This window comes from Ovis aries, chromosome 4 (assembly GCF_016772045.2).
Source record: "Ovis aries strain OAR_USU_Benz2616 breed Rambouillet chromosome 4, ARS-UI_Ramb_v3.0, whole genome shotgun sequence".
Classification (NCBI taxonomy): domain Eukaryota; kingdom Metazoa; phylum Chordata; class Mammalia; order Artiodactyla; family Bovidae; genus Ovis; species Ovis aries.
Genome location: NC_056057.1, coordinates 103,052,131 through 103,069,965, shown reverse-complemented (window position 1 = coordinate 103,069,965; position 17,835 = coordinate 103,052,131). Strand labels below are relative to the sequence as shown.

Genomic DNA, 17,835 nt, shown 5'->3' with positions numbered 1-17,835 from the left:
ATATATGTAAAGGTATATTTATGTCTATATCGAGAGCATGTTGATTTGGTGTCAACATTGGTTATATCACTTCCTTTAAAGGCATTGTCCAGAAAAACTGGTAGAAAGTCTCATTTCGGTTTTTCTGCGAATGCTATTACAAAATTGAAAAAGTTCAGGGATATCCATGTTGGCAAAAAATTCTCCCTGGAATTGATTTTTAAGCCAGTTGGAAGGGAGTGGTTTCAGCGATGGTGCTATTCATAGCTTTCTGGGCTGTGGCAACAAGGATTGCTTGTTCCTGTGTCATGCTTTATTCCCCTAGTACTGTGCGAGTTGCCCTGACTTAATTCAGGGATTTCCCAGCTACCAGCTCTTGTATTCCCCATGGAAAACGTAAGAAACTGGGAGTTGCTCGGTTCCGTGCCTATAGCAAGTAGGATTTAGTTGTGCTCCACCTTCTCTTTAGGTGTTTCGATGTCTGGTGGTGGACCAGGGGCACACTTGTGCATCTTCTTCTGGATATTCGGAATCCAGCCCTAACTTTCCTTGTGCTCACAGCCACAGGTCATGTTACAGTGACTCCACTGGCATTCTCTAAGTCTTTTCTCCTCTGAGCAAGGTAGAGGAATCAGGAAAAGGTAACCCAGCAGTGGTGGCACCACCAAGGCGTGGCTGCATCCTCACTGCTTGTGCTGTTTACCTTCCATCCATCGGGAAGCTGAGGGCCGATGGAGATGAGGTGAACGGAGCACCTGTATGCTGCCCTCTAGAATTCCTTTCTCAGTAGCTACCTGAGTCTGTTTATAGGATGAGGCTTCTGGAGTCTGTATTAGTCTCCTTGCTCTGTGATGTTTTAGTGTGAATTTTGAGCAAGTCACTAAGAAAGATCAGAGTCATGGCCTTTCTCCCACGCGTGGGCCAGATACCTGTCCTCCTTTCCCTACCCAGTGTTTCGTGGTTATGTGTTGTCGGTTGTCAGGAACCTGGAGAGAATGCACGCAGTTGGGTTCACACAGTTCCTCCTGCCAGAGGCCTGTGACCCTTTAGGAATGTGCCAGACTAGTTTTGGGGTAAAATGCCTGTACAGTACCATAAACACAATGGAATGAAGCACTGACAAGTGAGCCCTGGCTTCTTCATTTGAGAATTCTGAGGGCTCCCTCACCTGTACTGCCAGATTTGGCAACGGGTGAGGGTTAAGGACTAAAATACCTCCCGGTCCAAGAAGCAGCCTGCGCTCAGCCAGGCCTCACCAGCCCTAGCACAGCCCTGGGAGGGAGACAGGATGACAGACAGCTCCCTGGGGTGTTGCTTCGGGTTTGTTACTGGCTTTTAAAAACTGTGTTTGAATTTCTTTCTTTAGGTTGATTCCTCATGCCAGACCATTATTCCTAAGATTAAGCTGGAGCCTCATGAAGTGGATCAGTTCCTAAACTTCTCTCCCAAGGAAGGTCTGTCTCCTCTCCCCTTTGGGCTAACAGGTGTGGGTGCGTCACCCCAGGGAAGGTGGGGACCGTTGATTGTACTAAAAGCAGAACTTGTTTTATGAAATAGCTGTTCTTGACTCTAAATACAAACTTTAAAGCTAAATTTTATTTTCCCATATATGTGTATGCTTAATTGTCAAGTTAAATCTTCAACTTCTATTCCAAGCCAGGGTGACCTTTCAACATGTTTATAGACTCTTCTGACTTGGGTGCTGACAAGCGAACATGGGAACCCCTGCCCTCAAGCCATCCTATGAGTAAAAGACAGCTCCCTGCCCTGGCGAGATGATCAGTACAGACCTAATGGGCATTTACAAAGCCAGCTTGCCGGCTTAAAACAAACTCTAATTTTAAACCCTTTGTGAAGTAGATTCACAGTTTCTCTGTCGGGCAATTCAGTATTTTTAAATGTTGATTTTCGGGTGGCTCAGCTATGGGGTCTCACAGAGTTGGACACAACTGAAGTGACTTAGCAGCAGCAGCAGCTGGTAGAGAATCTGCCTGCAATATAGGAAATGAAGGTTCAGTCTCTGAGTCAGGAAGATCCTCTGGAAAAGGGAATGACAACCCACTCTAGTATTCTTGCCTGGGAAATCCTATGACCAGAGGACCCTGGTGGGCTACAGTCCATGGAGTCGGGAGAGTTGGACATGACGTAGTGACCGAATCACCACCACCACTCCTCTATTCCTGCGTCCTTCAGGCATCTGGCATCTGTTTAGAAATAAGTGGTGTCAATACTTGAAATGGGCACACTCTCACCTTTTTCTTTCCCTGTGTCAGTTTTTCCCTTGACCCCTGTGAAGCCCATGGGTAGGAATTCTGAATGCAGACCCCTAAGTCTCAGAGAGTCTAAGAAGCTCTCTCAGCCTTTTTAATTGATATACTTTGCCCAGCTCCTTAATTCAGTGCCTTAAGACACACCATCCCCTCCCTTTTTATTTATACTTTCAGCACATGGTTAGAAGGACAGCTCATCGATGTGACCAACAAATAAAGTATACGCGCTGGTCATGGGAAAGGTATCCGTGCTATGGTGTGGACATAATGTGCAGATGTTATAATATATAGGAGCAACGCTCACAGAAGCAAAGTCTACTTCATCCCACCAAAAACATACTCAAGATTTATCCGTGACACTTTAATCAAGGTTGGCATTTACCTTTGTCATCAGTAAAGAAAGGATTCAATTATTTTTTTATACTTTTTTGACCACACAGCACAGCATATGGGATCTTAGTTCCCTTTGAATCCATGCCCCTTTGGAAGTGTGGAGTCTTAACCACTGGACTGGCAGGGAAGTCCCAGGATTCAGTTTTTATAATTAGTAATACTGACTAAAATCCATATATTTATTTTAACTGAGTGATACACATTTTAGTGCCTTTCAGCTTTAAAGAAAGTAATTCCTTTCATTTTTGTGATACTGGTAACAACTATCAAATACATTTTGCTCTTTCAATCTGTGTTGCCATATGCTTCCGAAAATGTCATCACCATACCAGTAAGCCCCATAGTGGCTTCAGAATCTCGGATCTCTAGAGGAGAAAAGTTTCAGGGTCCTTCCTTGAAGTGCCCATCTTTCCTCATTATCCTAGATAAACAGGCAGGAGGAAATTCAATATGCTTGAATGTAGCAGGGCTTCTAAGCAAAGTGGTTTGTTGTCCCCAGCCCTGTCAGGAAGTAACCCAAGAGCCACATTTCAAGTGAATTTAGAAATCTGATACTGAGGCACTTGTGACCAGGGCAGTAGCTCTCAATAAGTGGGTAAGAGGAGATTCGAGTTTGCTTCACTTTTCCTGCCATGCCATTTCCATTTTCGTGTGTGTGTGGAGCACCTTCTTCTTGGAAAGTAGAAAAGTACTAGAATAATTTGGACTGTGCCCAGCCAAAGGGAAAAGTAAGCTCTAGTACTCTTGACTAATTCTCCAGACTAATAGCTCTGCATGGCAGACACTGGAAGCCCCTGTGAGGTTTGTCTGCTCATGGGTTTTGTTTTGCTTTTGTTTTTACTTGCTTGTTTGTTTACCATGGCTAAAAGATAAACATTGTTAAACTTCCGTTCAGTAACTCAGTCATGTCTGACTCTCTGTGACCCCATGGACTGCAGCACTCCAGGCCTCCCTGTCCATCACCAACTCCTGGAGCTTGTTCAAACTCATGTCCATCAAGTCTGATGCCATCCAACCATCTCATCCTCTGTTGTCCCCTTCTCCTCCTGCCTTCAGTCTTTCCCAGCATCAGGGTCTTTTCCAGTGAGTCAGTGTTTCCCATCAGTTGGCCAAAGTATTGGAGCTTCAGCTTCACCATCAGTCCTTGCAATGAATATTCAGGACTGATTTCCATTAGGATTGACTGGTTTGATCTCCTTGAAGTCCAAAGGAAACATTGTCAAAAGATAAGCTCTAAAAAATTAAAACTTTGAATCGCTTATTTGAGCAAAAGTTAATTAGACTTTGCATCGCCAAACTGGTTAGAAGTTTCCTCTGACAAGAGCTGGGGGGGAGACTTTTATAAAGAGAAGGTGGAAGCAAAGTAAGGAGATTATTTATGAGCTATGACTTAAAACTTAGTTGGCTGTTTGTGACCAGTTGTCCTTAGATTCCAGCCTGGTAACCTTGAAGCATTTACAGGATTGGATTTTGGTTTGCCTGTGTAAGTGGCCAGAGCACTGGAGACGCCCCAGGGTAACAGTTTCCATGCTTATTAATTGACCTGGCACTACAGAGTCCCATAGGTCATCATGGGGTTGGGAAAACCTTACTTAACACTCTTAGGATTCCTTTCTAGGTGAACAGATATTTAAGACACCTACCTACCCTCCTTAGCTGTCTGGAAGCTGTGGCCAAAGAGTTGACAATAGAGATGTATGGGATTGTTTTAGAATATTCTTTAGCTTTAGGAGTGCCCGTGGACTCTTAAAAAACCAGGGAGCTCTACGGCAGGGTAGGTTAGAAAGAGAAAAGAGAGGGGTTAGTGTAAGAAAGAAAGAGGAAAAAGTATGTGCTGTTAATGGGGGTGGGGCAAGGTGGAGAAGTGACTGAGAGAGATGGATCACCTGTGGTTCCCTGGGACAGTCGGTGTTTCAGTGAGCAGAAGAGGCCCATGCTTCCAGCTTCTCACCTCCAAAGGCAGCTCTGAGGGTCCTTTTTCTGAGGTGAGTAGCTGTGTCTCAGGAAAGCTCCTTCCATCTACAGTATCTCAGGCAGGAGGCCTCTCCATGGCCCCGGGCTGTTCTCTGGTTGAGCAAGTCCAGGTGTGTATGCGGCCCCCGGGCTCCTCGCCCAGTTCAGAGCTGCTGCGCTTGGGGCTCTGTTGTCGTGGGGGGTTGCGGAGTGAAAGGCTTACCCAAGGTCGCGTCCCTTGGCTCAGTAACGGTGACTGGCCATCAAGGGATTGCAGCACAACGTGAAGATTCACAGGTCAGGAAAAGAGCGAGACCCCCAAAGCACATTTGCCAGGTCGAACTCAGAGCCAGTTCTTCCTTTGGAACCTGCCTCCGCTGCGCTGGAGGTGCATGAGCGGCGCTGACCCAGGCTCCAAGGCCTGGCAGAGTATGAATGTCTCCCTGCGGAGAGGTGGAGGATGCTTGATGCTGGGGAACGTTGCGGGGACACCCCGCTCCCCCTCGTTTATCTTCCAGTGCCTGCTTTTCTATCCACAGATAGACTGGGTGTTATCTGAATCAAGAATGCCTGGCATCTGGCCTGTGGGCCCTGCCATACACATTCCTGCAGAAACAAATGAGCTTTTCTCAAACCCTCATGGGCTCCCTGCTTCTGCTATTTCTTTTCTTTTCTTTTTTTTAAGATACATTAACGCGGTGGTTTACAATCAAATTGTGGAAACTATATGAAATGAAGCGAGGGAACATTATGCCAGCACCATCCCTGCCTACTGTAATTTCCCATGTCCCCATTTTGTCATAATTTGATTACTTTCTTACATATTTTCCCGAGTTTCTTTATGTAGTTACAAGCAAATAGGCTCTGTATTCTCTTTCTCTCCTTTTTCGTACAAAAAGAAGTCTACTCTACACACGGTCTTGCACCTTGATTTATTTCTCTCGTTTATAGGTTGAGACCAGCATACACTTATGTCACATCTATTGAAACTCCTGTTGACCAAAGTAAAACTCAAAAATCCAGTCCAAAAACGTATCCACAATGTGCTGTGCTAAGTTGCTTAGTCGTGTCCGACTCTTTTCGAACCCACGGACTGCAGCCCGCCAGGCTCCTCTGTCCATGGGATTCTCCAGGCAAGAATACTGGAGTGGGTTGCCATGTCCTCCTCCAGGGGATCTTCCCAACCCAGGGATCAAACCCAGGTCTCCCGCATTGCAGGCAGATTCTTTACCAACTGGGCCACCAGGGAAGCTCATTATCCTCAATAAAGCCAGAAAATCAAGCCAAGAAAGCGCCTTCTTGAGGCTATATCAAGAACTGCAGAGTTGAAACCCAGAAATTGAATCTACTGTTTTTCGAAAGAAACACTTAAATTTTGCCTTCACAGTACATCTTGGAGGCCGTTCCATGTCCACTAGGAGAGATTCCTCGTCTGTTTGTTCAACTGTCCCTGGTTGGATGTTGGATGTTTAAGTGCCCCCACGTCCTGCTTCGTTGCTCCCTGATGGATGCAATCCGTTCTTTTCCCCTCAGCCTCCGTGGACCACCTGCACTTACCACCCACTCCTCCCAGCAGCAACAGCAGCGACTCCGAGGGCAGCCTGAGTCCCAGCCCGCGCCTGCACCCCTTTGGCCTTCCACAGACCCACAGCCCCGCCAGGGCCCCGGCGCGGGCCCCCTCGGCACTGGCCAGCTCCCCGCTCCTCACTGCTCCTCATGTGAGTGTCCCTGCATCCCTGCAACCCGATCCCCCCATCCTGTCATTTGGAGCTTCACCCCGCGTGGCTGCCATTCCGGGCCACTTGGCTTTTCTTCCTGTGGGAAGTTTTCAGTCTGATTGCTAAAGCTGGGGGATGACAGACTTAGAGAACATTTTCTAAAAACTGCCTGTGATCTCATCATGCTAACACATTCTTTTCCTTTTCTGTGCATGCTTCCGGTTTTTATTCCTGTGCTTATTTTTTATAGCTACAACCATAAGGAATAAAAATGTTGTCATTCTTCTCAAAATTATATCACAAATATTTATCGTCAATTTAGGCAGTCTTTGTGACCTAGGATAGGAAATAGCTTATTTTTTAAATAAACAATCTTCGATGAACTGAAAAATTGCCCTGAGATTAAATGTTTTGATGTCTAAAGCACAAGCATATAATTTAACCCTTTTTGTCTGTGGTTCAGCTCTTAACCCAGTGACTCAGGATGGAACTCATGAGTCATTATTCATCCCTCACATACATAATTTCTCCAAGTAAAAAATAGGGACATATAATTAATTTTGTATTGTTCTGAATAGTCAATTGATTTCTCTGAGGATTTAAAAATCATAGTCAACCTTACTGAATTTGTAATATCACATAGAGCAAGTTTGAATGAAGTTCAGTTCAGTTACTGAGTCGTGTCTGACTCTTTGCGACCCCATGAACTGCAGCACGCCAGGCCTCCCTATCCATCACCAACTCCCGGAGTTCACCCAAACCCATGTCCATCGAGTTGGTGATGCCATCCAACCATCTCATCCTCTGTCGTCCCCATCTCCTCCTGCCCTCAATCTTTCCCAGCATCAGGGTCTTTTCAAATGAGTCAGCTCTTCGCATCAGGTGGCCAAAGTATTGAATGAAGTGAGATATGTAAAAATTCTAGAAAAGCCGTCTGTCAATTAGCATAACTTTGAAAAGTTGAATGCAGTCTGTCTCAGAAACTCAGCAAGTTCTTAGATCTGTGGCCGTGTTCTTATTTATCACTATTACTGAGGGCCAGTGGGTTACCTCTTTCCACTCCATCATTACCTTCTCACCATTAACCCTTCACTCTTTTGATTACTGAAATAGTGTTCATTCTATGGGTCTGTGGGTCCTGCCACAATCAGTTCATTCTACATGGTCATGGATTAAATCCTTCCCATGTCAAACCTTGGTTCAGCATCCGTGCTGTGTCTCCCTACTATCTGTTGGCATCAAGCTGTCATATCTCTGCTGGGTACTGACACCCTCTGTATGTGCCCAACCTGCAGCAGCTTCAAGAACTCGCCCCCTCCAGGCAGAGCGGCTTCTTCTGTTACTCTTTACAAGGCTGCCTTTTGTTGGAAAGTCCTTCCCTGTGTAAATCACCCCCTTTCTTCCAGGAGGCCCAGTTCAAGTCTTATCTGCTACCCTAAGCCTTCCCTTATCGCAGAGACTCAAACAAGTGTTCTCTTTCTTCATATTATTAATGCACCTGGAGTGAGTATCACAGTCTAGCATTTAATTGCTCTCGTTCTTTCGTGTGTTTCAATTCAGCCTTGGTCTCGATCATTAGCTGCTTAAGAAACAGAGTTCATTTTGATTCCTGCATGCATTTAACACAGAGTTAATATGCAATAGGTCCTCCACTTATTGACTCATTATAAACATTGTCCTAGTGTGAATGACATGGGATGAGCTACAGTGGTCATCTCCATTGACGATGGACAGTATAGGACAGTGCTAACCAGAGGCTGTCGTGGAGCAAGCCTGCCAGTGTGCCCCTGGGAGTCGTAGCCCTTTCGCTGGACTTCTCTTGAGAAGCAGCTCCTAGTGTATAGGAGAGCATCTTGCAAAATGGCCTTTTCAGGAGAACAACAAAACTTTCCATAGAACTCCAAGTGAATTCCTCATCACTCCAAGGACAGGAAACCTCCAGGGATGTAGGAAATGAATTCTATCCTTTAAAAAATTTCCATGTTTTAGCCAGTGGGGTACTTTGTGGGAAATAACAGGTGGAGGTTTCTTTACCTGTTCCCTTCAGTTATAATCCTTGGGTTGTAACACTCACACGGGTATCTTCTCCATTTTTTCGCTTCCACTTCAGAGTGCCCATTTTTCACCCAAACAAATGGGCCTCCTTTTTCCTTAGTTGTTTGCAAGACATCATATCAGACCCTCCTCACCCCTCAGGAGGCTTCCCTCCAGTGCACCCGGCTGCTCCTCTTTGACCCTTTTCTGCTCCTTGGTCTACACAGAAGCTGCAGGGATCAGGCCCCCTGGTCCTGACGGAGGAGGAGAAGAGGACCCTGATCGCCGAGGGCTACCCCATCCCCACCAAGTTGCCCCTGACGAAATCAGAGGAGAAGGCCCTAAAGAAAATCCGGAGGAAAATCAAGAATAAGGTGGGTCCATCAGATGCAGGCACTTCTGCGAGCAGAGGTGTGAGCAGAACCGAGCCATGTGCCTGTCCCACCTTCCCGGTGGCCAACAATGGCCCAGCCCTTGGTGTCAGGACCAAGGCTTGGCCCTGCCTTCCTCCAGCCGTGCCATCCATCTTCTGGGCAGTGGGCCCCCAAATTGGGTGTGCATGCTCCATGATGCTCAAGATAACCTATTCAGGCATGGGAGGAAAATATTAGAACTCCCATTTACATTTAAAAACATCTCAGCCTTTAAAATTTCTATTTTATAATATATACAATATTTCCCCTAGTAGGCATCTATGCAATTTATAAATATTTATAAATTATAATATTATAAATACATAACTATCAATATATTATGGGTGCTTGCTTAATTTTTTTTCTTGATAGGGGTTTTTGTTAAAAAATTCTGCTGGCTCTTCTATATCTGGGTCTAGCAGTTTCCTGGTGCTGGGCCCCTATAGTGGGAATAAGGGACACAGAGGCCCTGGGGCATGGCTAGGGTGTGGATAGAGCAGGAGGGAGGAGACTAAGAGAGGAAGAATGAGAGGGATTAGAGTCATAATTCTTCACCCCCGTGCAGAACCACCAGGGAATTTTTGTGTAACTAACCCCAACTGGTTTATATTATGTATTATAGTGACCCAACTAGGTCCACAGAATTGAAATCATTTTTCTGATCCCATAGAAATGGTTCATGATGTACATGTTCTGGTCTGACTCCTGGACCACCATCCTTCTTACTGGGGGGCTAGTTTGTTGGAAAGTAGATGAGAGCATAGACTGATTGAAACCAGGGGGAACAGAAGAGGCGATTAGTAGATGAGCCAGCAGGTTAAAGAAATGGGAAATGGCCACAGAAGTGAGCAGGGCTTCTGTGATTACTGTGCTCACGGCCTCCAGTCATCTGGGTTTACTGCCATGTTGTTCAGTCGCTAAGTTGTGTCCAACTCTTTGCAAGCCCACGGACTGCAGCACGCCAGGCTTCCCTGTCTGTCACCGTCTCTGGAGTTTGCTCAAACTCATGTCTGTTGAGTCAACGATGCCATCCCACCATCTCACCCTCTGTTGTCCCTTACTGATACAGCTGGAGTGTAATCCTCTTTTCTCCCTTTCCATTGCAGATTTCAGCCCAGGAAAGTAGGAGGAAGAAGAAAGAATACATGGACAGCTTGGAGAAAAAGTAAGCCTCCTGCCAAACTGGTTGTGTGTATTGAGCAATTCATGTAGAGAAATGTGAGTGCCAGGGGGCCCCTGATTTCCATGACAAGGGGGTTCAGTTTCTCACCTGGCTCCCAGCAAAGGCTGTTGGTTTATCAGCCTGTGTTTTGCCTGCCACCTAGTGGTTTTTAGAGGAGAAGCTTATAAATCTAGCAAAAAATGAAAAGTACAACTTCCTTGGTGGCTCAGATGGTAAAGAATCTACCTGCAATGCAGGAGACCTGGGTTCGGTCCCTTGGTCAGGCAGATCTCCTGGAGAAGGCAGTGGCTACCCACTCCAGTATTCTTGCCTGGAGAATCTCATGGACAAGAGAGGCCTGATGGGCTATAGTCCATGGAGTCACAAAGAGCTGGACTTGACTGAGTGACTAACACATTTCCGCTTTTCGATCTTAGTAGGCATTTGTACAGAACTGTTTTCAACCAAGGGTCCATAAGTCCTTGAAGGCTTACTTTCAAATAAGCACAAATACAAACCTTCATGTACATTCCTGGACTCCTCAGAGGAGAGGTGCTATTTTGGCAGAAAAGAGCAGGGCTAATTAATCAGTTACCCTTGGCCACACTCCCTCGCACCCTAGAGAGCAGCAGGGGATGTAAGACAAGTTGGCGTTCTTTATTTTCTGTCTGCTGTGATTCGTGTTATAGGTGAGTGACTTTGCACAAAACACTTGAGGATACCTTGTGTTATTCTGAATAGCTTGGAATATCAGGAGGGCTCTTAGAAAAACATAAATTAAAACACAATCTTGTATTACCCTAGAAAATAGTTCCCATCTGACAAACTAATATCAATTTAAAATGGGAATGAGTCCCTGGATCTAGAAGTGAATCTTTATGTATATGTGGTGAGGGGAGCAGTTGGTGGATCCTGGCTGGTTCCTGAAGTTCCTACTGAAAGTCAGTGTTTCTTCCTCCTGATTTAGGTTTTGGTAATAAGAATTATTGGAGAAGGAAATGGCAACCTACTCCAGTATCCTTGCCTGGAAAATCTCATGGACAGAGGAGCCTGGTGGACTGCAGTCCATGGGGTCGCAAAGAGTCGGGCACGACTGAGCGACTAACGCTAACACTAATAAGAATTGTTACCAGTCATTGTTGAGGTATCCGGGGTCAAGATGTTTCGATGAAAATTTCTTTATGGCCTCTTGGGGCATGCCTCCTCCAGCACCTGTGTTCCTTGCCCTGAGGTCCTAAGGTCTTGTCCTTTCCTCTCCCCCTACCCCAAGCCCTGTTAGTCTTTCTGGCCAAGAGCACAGCTAGCAGCATTCAGATCCTGTAATATGGAGGGAGAAGTGTGATGAGCATTGAGAGCCATAGGGAAAAGTCAAGAGAAATCAAGTTTGAAAAACCCTTTAAGAAGTTTGGGCTTCCCTGGTGGCTCAGATGGTAAAGAATCCACCTGCAGTGCGAGAGACCTGGGTTCGATCCCTGGGTTGGGAAGATCCGCTGGAGGAGGGCATGGCAACCCACTCCAGTGTTCTTGCCTGGAGAATCCCATGGATAGAGGAGCCTGGAGGGCTACAGTCCATCAGGTTGCAAAGAGTCAGACATGACTTTGTGACTAAGCACAGCAAGTAAGAAGTTTACATTGTGTACCATTCCAATCCATTTTCCATTATTGTTACTAATCTCTTTTTTTTTCTTTTGTGTCCTCACCCTTTTCCCCAACTCAGGTTAGCCTAGCTCTCTTTCTGATCTCCCCAGAGTAGCTGCTTCTCTGTTTATTTTTCCTCTGAACCCCACCTGCCTCCGTCCTAGCCCCTGGTTTAGTGCTTGCTCCCCTGATAAAACTCAGGTTTTTCTTTTTGTCTCTCCTCTGTAGGGTAGAGTCTTGTTCAACGGAGAACTTGGAGCTTCGGAAGAAGGTGGAGGTTCTGGAGAACACCAACAGGTGAGGGTCCCTGGAGTGAGGATGGAAGGTGGGGAGAGAGGGGCAGATCAGAAAGGGAGCTGGGAAGAAAGGGGAGGAGGTGCCACTGAAAGAGTAGTTGTGCCAGGATGCTCAGGGTGGCCGTGCTCCATGCACCTGTTCCTGCCGCCTGTGTACTTGTGTGTGCATGCGTGCGTGCACGCACATGCGCGCACACACACACACACACACACACACGCCTGTGCATGTCCTTTACTTTTCCTAAAATACGTGACATTGATGAATCTGACTCTGACAAGGGCTTTCATGAAGAGGGAGTTAAGAGGAGGCTTGGGAGAGAATATGGTCAATGAGTCTGATTCTCCTGAAAATGACATCAGACTTTATAGAGGTGGCTAAGGAGGGAGTCGGAGAAGGCACTGGCACCCACTCCAGTGCTCTTGCCTGGAAAATCCCATGGACGGAGGAGCCTGGTGGGCTACAGTCCATGGGGTTGTGAAGAATTAGACACGACTGAGTGACTTCACTTTCATGCATTGGAGAAGGAAATGACAATCCACTCCAGTATTCTTGCCTGGAGAATCCCAGGGATGGGGGAGCCTGGTAGGCTGCAGTCCATGGGGTCGCAGAGTCGGGCACGACTGAGCGGCTTCACTTTCACTTTTCACTTTCATGCACTGGAGAAGGAAATGGCAACCCACTCCAGTGTTCTTGCCTGGAGAATCCCAGGGACCGGGGAGCCTGGTGGGCTGCTGTCTATGGGGTCGCACAGAGTCGGACACGACTGATGCGACTGAGCAGCAGCAGCAGCAAGGAGGGAGTGACCACTTTGTTGTCACCCAATTTGAGTAAAATAAATTAGTGCTTATTAGTGAAAAAAAAAGGAGGGAAAACCAAGTTTGTTTTTTAAAAAGTTTTTAATTACTGTGTTTAAAAGTTAATTAATTGATTACATTTTAAGTCCACTTTGAAAAATAATTTCAAAGTAGGACAGATGGATTAATGAGTTCATCTGACACCTCCTGTGTCAGGTACTGTTTTCAGGACTTTATAGATATTAACTCATATAACCTTCTGATGACCCTATGACCTAGTCCTATTACTGTCCCTATTAAATGGTGGAGGTAATGGAGACTCAACAGGGAGGCCTGGTGTGCTGCAGTCCATGGGGTCGCAAAGAGCCAGACACAACTGAGCAACTGAACTGAACTCAGTGGAGACTCAGAAAGGTTAGGTGACTTGCCCAAGGTCACACAGTAAATGCCAGAGCTGCGTTTGAAGGCAGGCAGTCTGGCCCTAGAGCCTTGATGAGCTTTATCCTGGGTCATGTTAAGGTATGGGGCTGAGAAACGGTGGTTGAGGCGTTTCATCGTATGTGTGTGTGTTCAGAGTCTGCTCATGCTTTGAAAATTATTCATTAGTCAAGGGATCCTGTTGCCCTTAGCTGTTATAGATCCAACAATCCAAGCAGAGAAAAATTGACTTTGAGGTAAGCAAAATATTAATTCATCCTTTTAAGGCTTAGCATTAATGCCTAATAACAGGTTTGCAAATGTTAAGGGGTCAGGGTAAATCTACTTACATGTCATCTGATAATAGTGTAAAATTTGGCTCCCGTTTCTTAAATCTTCATGGTCTACTGCTCAAACAGCAGGCTAATTGAGTCATCAGTTAAAAATACCATCAGTAGGAAAAGTGGACATTGTGACCCCACTGGGTTTCTCTCTGCATTTCTGGGAACGTGTGCTCATATGGCAGGTCAAGGACAGTTACCTCCAGCCCTCTGTAGACAAACAACGGAAGTAAGTAAATGCCACCAGCTCCATGTGATATCACCTTGATCCCCCATGCAGAGGAACTGGTTTCCAGTGGCACTTCAGGGTTCCGGTTTAGCTGTTGTCTTTGGCGATTAGTCTCCTGAGGCTTCATGCCTTCTTACCTCCACCTTTATTCTTGCCAGAGTGGTTCTCTGGGTCCTAAACCCCCACCAGAGTCTGTATCCATTTTGTAAGCATCCTGAGCAGATTCTAGTCCATCCCACCTCCTGTCTTAGCCATCGCTATTGAAAAAACCCCATGTTCATGAGTGGGACAAATCCAGGCCATGAAATGGTGAAAAGAGAAAGAGGAATCCATCCAAGATAATGGAGTTTGGTCCAGGTTGGGTCTTGTCTAGGGGTTCCGGATGGCAGGTCTTCCTGCAGCCACACGGGGGCAGCAGAGACGCAAAGAGCATTGGGTGCTTGTGATGAGAAGGGCTCTATGCCTGCCCCCTTTACTGGGAAAGGATCTCTCCTCCCCTCCCCAGGCTGACCCTGCTGTATCATAGATTTTATTTATTTATTTATTTTTTTTCTGATTTGCATGTGTGTCTTTATTTTTTTTTTTAATTTTATTTTTTTTTAGTTTTTTATTTTTTAAAATTTTAAAATCTTTAATTCTTACATGCATTCCCAAACATGAACGTATCATAGATTTTAAACCTAAAAAAGAAAACCCACACACATGTAATATATGCCCATTGTAAAAAAAAAATTTAGAAAATACAGTTAAAAAAGAAAAGAAAATCCCCCCAAATCTTTTCACCCAAAGAAATGTTTACATTTTGAAATGGGATATTTTATATGTATGTACTTACGTTGTACATCCTCTTCTGTTAAGAACCTTCCCCATTTAACAGAAATCACTGGCCATACTGGCCATATATTTTCATATCAGTAAATGTATTTCTACATAATTTTATTTCTGTCAGATTTTGATAAAGAGCTGTTATCTGCAGAGCATGGACATAAAGCACATCTGATTATGTGTGTGTCAAGAACAATCCATGCTTTGCCAGTTGTTTTTATCTTTTAAAATAATGAGTGTTAATTGCTTAGTTGTGCACAACTCTTTGTGACCTCCTGGACTGTAGCCCGCTAGGCTCCTCTGTCCATGGGATTCTCCAGGCAAGAATACTGGAATGTGTTGCCATTTCCTTCTCCAGGGATTGAAACCAAGTCTCCAGCATTGCAGGTGGATTCTATACTGTCTGAGCCATCAGGGAAGCCCTTTAAAACAATGGCCACGACTATATTAATATGATGTCAGTTATTATATAATATGAGTTAGAGAGTCCCTGTGTATTTGAGCTTGGGTCAGCATATCTTGAGTTCTTCCCTGAAAGCCAGTGGTAGTTTTCCTTCTATCTTCTTCACTGTGGGGGCTCTTGCCAGCAATTCAGGAGATTCCACTGAAAAAATAATCTACTTCATGCTTATGGTGCTCTGCTTGCCCCTTGACTGGCAGAAGCTTCCACTGTGGTTCTGCAACAGGCTGCGTTCAGTCCCCTCCCTTTTCCAGACTCCTGGTAGACAACCAACCCTTTATGGTGAAAATGGTTAGTACTTGATTAACCTGCCATCCTCCCACAAGTAATCTGATGAGGGGCCTCCTAGGTCATAGTCTCTCAGTTCAGCAGCTTTTTGTGTGTTTTGGCTTGAGAAGCCAGGGAATAAAGCAAAGCTGCTCTTGTGCAAACAGGGAAGGGCCTGCCTTCCCCCCAACTTCCTCTCCCTTCTCCTTCTGTTCCTGCCAAGGGCCTCTTCTTGCTCAGATGACACCGTGGCCGGAGTGACCAATTTGAACCTTGGCAGTCTCTGCCCTAAACTGGTCAGGAGGAGATGATGGTGTGGGCCTGTGGGAGGGGGAGACGTTCGGACCCTTTCTTCATGGCACCTAGTAAGCGACCCAATGTTTGAACCAAGTACAGAGTGGGGCCCAGTGAACACACACCTGTGTTTGTGTCCTGTTGGCGCTTCTGATGTTACCATCCTTCAGAGGTAGGTGGGTAGAGGCAGAAATGCTTACCAGACGTGGACAGGATCCTGGCTACCCAGAAGTGGGTGGGATACCTGGGATGCTGCTGTTTCATTTGGCATGACCTGGCAGGAAAGGCAAGTGGGTGCTTCTTTGTTGGCCAAGCTAAAGAAAAACTGCCCCTCTTAACATTTTACCACTTCCGTGCCATATCCCACAAGGACTTTCATGTGTATCCAGATGAGAACGCACACTCGAAGCTGGAGTAAATCCTGAATCTTAGGGTAGTACTGGCCCCAGCAGCAGCCAGGTAGCATGTTACTGGCTTCAACATGAAAAGGCCCTTTTGCCTGAGCTCAGCAAGCTGGAAGGGGGTGGGGACAGAAGAGGAGACTTCCGCAGCGTTTACCACTGGAACCTTGGGCAGCTGGAGCAGTGGGAAGTCACATTCACACTTGTCTGTAAGGCGATCTGCTAATCACCTACCACCAGGAAATGTGTGAGCCAGAGAGAGACGGTTTCCCAGGGGGCCCTCCTTCCTGTGCTCAGTCAGGAAATGCTTTTGCTTTTACAAAGTCCAAGCGAGACTGCATGTGATGTCTCCTGGCCTTCCTTGCTTCTCATTCGTCTCCAAGCTGCATGACTCATTCTTGAGAGACCCTGTCTTTCCCCCACTTTATAGCCTTTTCTTCTGCACAAGTGCTTCAACTAGCCCATTCGTTGTAGGCGTCTGTGGCTCAGTTTGCTCTGCTCGTGTCTAATTTTGCCCTTAAACATCTATAGGGCTGATCTGTAGACTCATAGGAGCTTAGACATGAGAGCTTGTTTGGAGGTTCTAGCAGGGGAGTGCATCCACTCATATATTCTTGATCGAAGACTGGTCCTCCTCCATTGGAGGTGGTTGTCCTCTTCAACTGATCTCACATCTTTGAGAGGGTCACGTGTGGAGTGATAAGGGAGGAAGTGGACACCTGCCTAGCCAGCCAGATCGGCCAAATCAACCCTGGCAATCAATGGAGAGATAGGAGTCACAACAATCAATGGAGAGACAGGTGTCTCAGACTTGTAAAATACTTTAGAGATCATCTCATTTAACTGGTAATCACTTCATTTCACAGAGCGGGTGAGGTTAAGGTCATCCATCCTTTTAGAGGTAAGATGGGAACTGGGAGTCAGGCAGTTCGTTTTTCCAATGGTCCCTACTGCAGTCACTCCTACCCCTGCTGTGCACTCTCTCCAAGGGCCAATGCCTTCCCTATCACAGGGCAACCTTGGATCCAAATGAGAGGGCTCTGCTCAGGACCCACATTTTAGGGGGCCTGCTCCAGCTTCCCCTAGCACACCCCTCCCAGTGGGATGAGGAGTCAGCAGGACCAAGGCGATATGTCTGTCTGGAGCTCTTAACCTGGCCCGGAGGGAACTCCAGGGAGCAGGCCTTGAGGGTACCTGTAGGCAGTGTTTGCCGGCTAGGGCTAGGATGTACGACATGGGATGTGGGCCTCACTGGTTCCCTTTCCCTGGACCTCACAGAAGTGAAGGATGTGCTTGTCCTGACCTATATTTGTGTTGTTTTCAGAAACGAGGGTTCCTTGGTTTTCCTCTTCAACCTTCCTCGCCACTCTAGTCCTCCTCTCTGGCTCTGCTCTTCTTGTTCTTTGCAATCTGCATGCGATTTCTGAGCGAGGTCTTTCCAGCCAACCCCCCTGGGCTGTGGTCATGCTCTGCCTCTCCTGATTTGCTTGTTGAGCCACACAGTCATGCCCCTTTGCACCAGTTTTGTCTGCTGGCTCCCTCCGAGCTATTATGGTTTTCCCTGTGTGATGCCTTCTCTTCCACTGACCGAAACCAGCTGGTCCCGCTCTCCTGCTGTGCCCAGAGAGGCTGTTAGAGTGCTGACGAATGACCCGAGTCCAGGAATGACCCTCTGTAGACCTATATCTTGGTTTAAATCACTTTTCATTTCTCCATTATCTCTAACTTCTGGCTGTGTGAAGAGTATAAACTTTTTTTTTTTCAGGTGAAAACATTACAAACTTGAAAGGATTGTTGATACAAGGCTGAGTTTCCCAGAGAGTTTAAAGAGGCATTTTAGTATGATTTCATGGTGAAGTTAGACATTCCTCAGCCCCAGAAAATGTTCTAGAACTCTCTTTTTTGTGTTCTTGGGCAAGTAGGTGATAGAATATTTCAAAAGTACCCCCT

At 46.2% G+C, this 17,835-nt stretch overlaps 1 protein-coding gene across 1 annotated transcript in view; it reads left to right on the top strand.

The window, feature by feature from the left end:
- Window positions 1–17,835, top strand: part of CREB3L2 (cAMP responsive element binding protein 3 like 2) — a 129,551-nt gene that overhangs the window by 93,580 nt on the left and 18,136 nt on the right. The window contains exons 4-8 of the mRNA XM_027968851.3: window positions 1,346–1,433; window positions 6,129–6,313; window positions 8,575–8,721; window positions 9,867–9,925; window positions 11,789–11,857. Of these exons, the coding sequence (XP_027824652.1) occupies window positions 1,346–1,433; window positions 6,129–6,313; window positions 8,575–8,721; window positions 9,867–9,925; window positions 11,789–11,857 (548 nt within the window). The remainder of the gene's footprint in view (window positions 1–1,345; window positions 1,434–6,128; window positions 6,314–8,574; window positions 8,722–9,866; window positions 9,926–11,788; window positions 11,858–17,835) is intronic.